General features: G+C 37.5%; 1 protein-coding gene across 2 annotated transcripts in view; it reads left to right on the top strand.

Annotated features, from left to right (window-relative positions):
• LOC146469379 (peroxisomal ATPase PEX1-like) overlaps positions 1 to 6,462 on the top strand; it is a 27,218-nt gene extending 20,756 nt beyond the window's left edge. For both annotated transcript variants that reach the window (XM_085123428.1, XM_085123427.1), the window contains exons 16-19: positions 841 to 1,173; positions 3,181 to 3,228; positions 3,764 to 3,894; positions 4,297 to 6,462. In XM_085123428.1, coding sequence (XP_084979554.1) covers positions 841 to 1,173; positions 3,181 to 3,228; positions 3,764 to 3,894; positions 4,297 to 4,375 — 591 coding nt within the window. In that variant the 3' untranslated portion in view covers positions 4,376 to 6,462. The remainder of the gene's footprint in view (positions 1 to 840; positions 1,174 to 3,180; positions 3,229 to 3,763; positions 3,895 to 4,296) is intronic.
• The last annotated feature ends 113 nt before the right edge of the window (positions 6,463 to 6,575 follow it).

Here is a 6,575-nt window from a genome sequence, read left to right as displayed (position 1 = left end):
AAGATTCAATTTATTATCACTAAGTACTGTACTCCCCAGGTAACATACAGAACCCAAGAGATGTCAAATTTTAAAAAAATCATAATCAAATCACATTACAACGTATTTTGTCCAAAATCTGGCAAATTGTTTTTAATTACAATAGTAGTTTTTTTTTTGTTAAAATTATGCCCTTCATTAAGTCTCAAATATTATTCCTTTTGCAAATGTCACATAACAATCAATTATTGCTATACAGCTATTTCAATTAACATTGTCGGATTAAAATCAAGCTAAAAGACAAGACCGCAATGTTTTGTGGGATTATTTTTTATGAATAATTTCATCAAAATCATTCCTGCACGTGCAGGTCATTGTACTGCTAATTACAACATATTGTTTTCTCCAGGCATGACTGATTTTGATGAATTTATTCATAAAAATCCCTCGTAAACTTTCGGTCTTGTCTTTTAGCTTCATGCTTTGAACCGACAATGTTAGTTGAAATGAATGTATGTTTCAAATGTAGATGCTAAGAAAGGAATCAATAATGAAACAGCTATTTGCCCATATCCCACCCATAGTGATAAGCACAAGTAGATGACTGAGGCATCAGATTATTTATAGAAGGGCGGACAGCATAGCCATCTTACATCAAATTTTAGACTGATTTTTCTGTCCGCTCAAACGTGCCTCAAAGAGCATTTTTGGTCTGTTTTTCACTCTAGTGCAAAAATTTCGGCAATTTTGAGCAAAACGAAAAATCAACTTAAGGCAGTTATGCTATCAGTCCTTCAATTATATACCTAATTTAGCATTTTAAATTCAATTTAATAAATGAATTCATTTGTTTGTTTGCAGTCAGAGAGGCTACAAATCCTGCGGGCCCTATCAAGGTCGCTTGTTTTGGCAAAGGATACAACCTTAGCTGTTATTTCTGACATGTGTGAAAACTTTACTGGAGCAGACTTCAAAGCACTATTGTATAATGCACAGTTAGCAGCAATACACAGAAGCACAAGTAGCACCCAGCTTTATAAAGGATTGTTTGATAAGAAGGGGAGTGAAAGGCAAGATTGCAAAAGTGAAAATCTGGAAACTGAGCAAGCAGAAGAAAACGTTTTTTACATTCCTAGCTTGGTCGAAGGTGCTACACATCTTCCAGCCGATGAACTGAGCAAGCTACATTCCGAGGTAAAACTGCTTAAAGTGCTTTCTATAGACTTGAGTACAAATTACTAACCGAGTTCGAAGTCCATACTGTAAGTTATGGACCAAGCCCCATTGATTTATGGCCCAAGCGCGAAGCACGTGGGCCATAAATCAACAGGAAGAAACAAGGATCCCTAACTTACAGTGAAGACTGAGAAAACAAGGTTAGTAAGATATTTATTATGATTATCTCTGAGGTTAATTGCACCTACTAACTGAGAGATATACTGAAGGTTTTGCTCAAAAGTGCCTGAATGTGGCCTTCAGTTTAGTCAGGGAAGGGATGTTACTCTGTGGTTTTTGCTGGTTTACACTTAGTTTTTGAGAAAAATGAGGCCAAAATATTGAGTCAGCATCATTTCATGTAATCCTCCAAAAGAAAACAAGCAAAGAAAATAATGAAACAGCAGATGCTTTGGAGTTAAAAAAAACAACAAAAAAAAAACAGAGGGATATTGTTTTTTTTGATTAAATTGAACACCACATGAAAAAATTTACTGGTAGGCACTTTTGAGAAAAACAAACAATTCAATTTAAATTATGTAAGTCAGACAATGATAATTTTTATTATGCTCACAGCCCTTCACTTTTAAGGTTATTTAAACACTCACAGAGGTTACAGCAATGTAGCTAAGAAAGCCTCAGCAGGCTCATTTATAAACCCTGCCAGTCTCTTTTGGACTGTGCACCTTTAAACTTAACCTCTTGAAAGTATTTGTGTTCTGCTGAAATTTCATCCCGTGATACGATCTCTTTCAGACCTTGAAGATGACTGGTAGCTGGCTTTTAGCAACATCCCCAAGTTTAGGGTGGGAGGAAGGGGGTTAATTGTGTCACAGGTATAATCCCCACTCCACCGGCCCAGCCAATTGTGATTTTACCAAATTGAGTTGTGAGCTTCTACTCACTGCTGTATGGGGGTGGGGGGGTAACAATTTTTTAAAAATCTGTTAAATGGTGATCTACAAAAACTCTTTTGCCAATTATAGTTTCTCATGCAGCTATGTTTATTGTTCATGTGTCATATATCAAACAGGAGTAAGAGTGTTTCATGCAAACATTGAGGGATGGCTTGAAAAAATGAGGCACAGCCAAATTTGAGGTGTTTGCTTTGATATAGCTTTTCAAAACATAATTTTTTTTTACAAATTTAAAGCAAAAGTTCACGAAATGTTTTGATAATTAAGATCACTTTTCCAAACCTCCTTTACAGTGGTGATTTCCTTCGTTTTTTCTCTTTGAATTATTAATGAACTTGTTTGAAAATGTTGGGTAACTGGGTGTTCTACTCCAGTTTCATTGTTGAGTAGAACATACTGAGTCCTTTAAGGACAGTGCCTACTAACACTAAAGTATTTTTGTGTTATTTATGACTATGTGGGAAAAGCAGATCTTAGCAAGGGCTATTGAAATTCAAAAAGAAAATTCGGGGTAACCACGTATTTTTCAGAGATAATTAAGCAACAATAATTCAGAACTTAGCAAATGCTTTTGGTTTCCAAAAGAAAATTGGGGTAACCATGCATTTTTTCAGAGATAATAAAGCTTCAATTTGAAAAAAAAAAAAATGCCATACATTGTTTTTTAATTTACTGTTTTTTTTTAGAATAATTATTGTTGCTTAATTATCTCTAAAAAAAATGTGTGGTTACGCCCAGTTTTCTTTTTGGATTCCAATAGCCCTTTCCCCACATAGTTTTAAACTGTGCAAAAATATCTCTGTATTAGTAGCCACCACCCATAGGAAACCTGATTATCATGAGATGTGCAGAACGTATGCGCAGTAACAACAGTAGTCACCATCCTTAATGGTAGCTGTACCATAGCTGCTCATCTGACTACCCGGCAAGAACAGAGGCGTATTGTGGATCTTGTTTCTGCAGCATCTTTTAAAAACATTTCAGAGTGATTGCTTTATACTGACTAAGGAAAGTCCTACATTGCCTGTGAATTATTCTTGAAAATGTTTCAATTTATTTCCTGAACAAGGTTATGGTCCTCCAAGACCATCTACAGCAAAGTAGGAGCAACAGAAAGGTAAATATTAAATGCATTTTGTAAAAAGTGTAAGGGCATAACTCAGTGGCGGATCCATGGAGGGGGGGCTCAGAGGTGTGGGGGATAAGTAATTTGCCACAAGAACGTTTCAACAGTGTTTCTGAATCAAAGTTTGGACCCCCCCTATCAAAAATTCCTGGATCCCCCCCTGTAAGTAGAGCACCCGAACCTCTTTACGGCGGCCATGGCAGATGTCCTTAGGGGTTCGTGGAAAGGAGTGACGAACCCCTAAGGACGTCTGCATGGAAGGCTAATAATAAAAAATTATTCATTTCCCCTCCCCACCAATACAGCACCATTTGATAACGGTAGTTTCTTTAGAAACTAACCCCTGTTATCACTTGTTTTGGGTTTGTTGTTCTCTAACTTGTTATTAAATATTTTCTCCTCCTCTTTCTCTTAATCTTATAACATAGTCTATATCCAAGTTGCTAGTTGTTGTGACAAAGAACCTGGACATTGTCCCAGAGTAAAGGCTTTTTGAAGGATTAAAACTCGTTACACATGCTTTCAGGTTACAAAGACTGATGTTCCAAAGGACGGACTCTCTTGTGGAATAGAGATCACCCAATCAGATTTGCTCAAGGCTGCGTCGTCAATGGGTCCCTCTGTATCCGACAGTGAAAGACGCAGATACCAGGCAATGTATGTTGTTATTTTAATTGCGAATGTTAGATTGGCTGTAGTGACACCACAAACTTCTACATTGTAGCTAATTATCCTCCTAACCGTTCTCTAAATCCTTTTGTCAGTGAACCAAGTAGCCTGCAATGCCAATCACCAATGAATAAATTAATTAATTCTCATTTTTGTCTCCAATTATTGATGCCAACTGTGTCTGGCGTCTTTATTCTTATTGTTTAAATTTATGGCATTTTATCAATTAAAAACTTAATTTATTAAGAAGAACAAATGACATTAAATACATTTTTTTGGAGCTTTGACTTACTTATTGAGTTACTTAATACACATTTTCTAAGCTATCACTGGCTACTTCTGAAGTATTTTGTCAGGGCATAATACAATTTACTTTCACATTTTTTTCAGATACGACACATTCATCAAATCACGGGGAGGAGAGTTTGGTCAAAACATACCAAGACAAGGAAAAGCAACTTTAGCGTGAACTATTGTTACTGAAAGGGCTGCAGTTGATGCTTGCACCACACAAGAGAGCAAAGCTCCTGACCAATTCAAAGAAAGAATAATTAACAAGAAGCTGTTTCCAGCTTATACTCGGGCCAGTACTCGGGCCATATTTGACTGTGTGGTGCGTAAAGCCTACAATCTTTTAACAGTGATAACCTCCAGCATCGCCAATTCCCCCAAATAGATAGCCTGCGAGCAAGCTCTCTTGGGGGTGGATCCTCTTTCCCCCTCCCGCCCCCTACCCCCAAGAGAGCTTGCTCGCAGGCTACCAAATAGATAGATACAGAGATATAGTGAGGCAATGAGTAACCACCAGATAGAATTGCATTTCTTGCAGTCAGAATGAAGTACAGGGGAAAACGACATTTGTCATACGAATGCTTTTTATAATCCCCGGGCTTTAATCCTTACGTTTTCGCCTTTCGTTTAGAGACAGAAACCAATTGTACGCTCCTAATATGTATGTGACGCCGGTTCAATGACGGATCGTAATTTTCGGTATGATCTAGACCCGGGGGGTACTCCCTTATGTGACCTTAACGGGGACGTGCGGCCCGATAGGGTATGGGTTTCAGGGTGTTTTGTCTTTAACGGGGTATCTATTTCATTACTTTCTGTCTTAAACAGGGTATCCCTACATGACCTTATGGCTTAAACAGATTGTGATTGCCAATGCATTAAAATACAGTAAGAAACTAGTGTATTCTTATTTCATTCTAGTCTTAAACAAGGTGTGATTTTGGGTTAAAATAACGTCTTAGAAAGGGCCTGAAAATTTTGAATTCTGTCTTAAACGGGATAGGGAAATCGGAGAATTGTGTCTCAAACAGGGTCAGGGTTTGAACGCCCGGGCCGCACCTCCCTACCCAAGCATCTGTTGAGTACCTCCCCCCCCCCCCCCCCGGGATCTAGAGAAACGTTACGCATCACACTTACGTTTATATCCTTGTTCGTTTTTGAATGTTTCGCTGTTTATATTTTTAAATGAAATTCAGGGGAAAGCATTTGTTATTCACCTTTTATTTGAAGACAGAAACCGTTTCTACATTAATTGTTTTTCTATAGTAAACGTGAGACATCTTTATCTATCTTGGCCCGCGAGGTCATAGACTGATTTAGTTGCCAAATTTTCGGTTAAACAAAACTAACCTTGAGGCACTCAGGTTAGCCTAAAAAAGACACCGGTTAGCCTAAAGAGCACTCCAGTTAGCCTAAATAGCACTTAGGTTAGCTTAAATAGCTCTCCGGTTAACTTAACGGTTAGCAGTTTATGTTGGGGTTGTTCATGCCCTCCATGCCTCGCATGTTTTGTTCATGCTTTGCACGTCTGGCTCGCATATTGTAAACACTCCTCAAGGCTCGAAAACAAAGAACGCCACCGAGAATTTAAAGAATTTGATAACACGACAGAAAATGTAACTCGTACCAGCCGAGTACAAAAAACGAGACCGAGAACAATAACTCGTGGCCCGAAGTCTTATCTCTCGGCCCATCGCGACCCCAAAAAGAAAAAAGAATTTGATAATGCTAACGAAACCTTAACTCGGTCCGCCTTACGTGTGCATACAATTTGCATCAAGATGACAGGAAACTAAAAAATAGATAGGCTCCCATCATTTCGGCTTATCTCCTTAAACATTCCGGAATTAATATGACAAACAAAACGAAGAGTTTTTCCACTGATTTCCAAACACTGGGAAGTGGGTTAAAAACGAGGTGCTGCGCATTCAGCTTCCCAATTTTGGAGAAATTCATAGCAAAGTTCACCAAATTTTTATAATAATAATGATATGATCACTTTTCCAAACCTCCTTTGCAGTAGTGATTCCCTTTGTTTTCTCCCTGTTAATTATTAATGAGTTTGAGAAGTTTAATTCTCATCTTAAATCACAGAAATCGTGCTGGGTATTTTAAAGATAATGTGTTCCCAGAATATCGAATTGAAGTGAAAATAAAGTTCATGTATGTAGGTATGTATATCAATGTAATGAATATTTTTCTAACCAATTTTCTAGTAACTTACTTTAGAAAACAAAACAAAAAATAAAGTAAAAGGAAACAACATTATATTGGGAATTGTTTGAAAATGTACTTTTAATTCTGTGGACTTCAAGCTGAACCGAACATGGAAGTTGACTCAAAGTTTCTCTCACTAACAGGTAAGAGGGTTATTTTCT

This window comes from Pavona decussata, unplaced genomic scaffold (assembly GCF_977016875.1).
Source record: "Pavona decussata unplaced genomic scaffold, jaPavDecu1.1 SCAFFOLD_124, whole genome shotgun sequence".
Lineage (NCBI taxonomy): Eukaryota > Metazoa > Cnidaria > Anthozoa > Scleractinia > Agariciidae > Pavona > Pavona decussata.
Note: the sequence above shows the minus strand (reverse complement) of the source record. Positions and strands in the feature narration are given on the sequence as shown.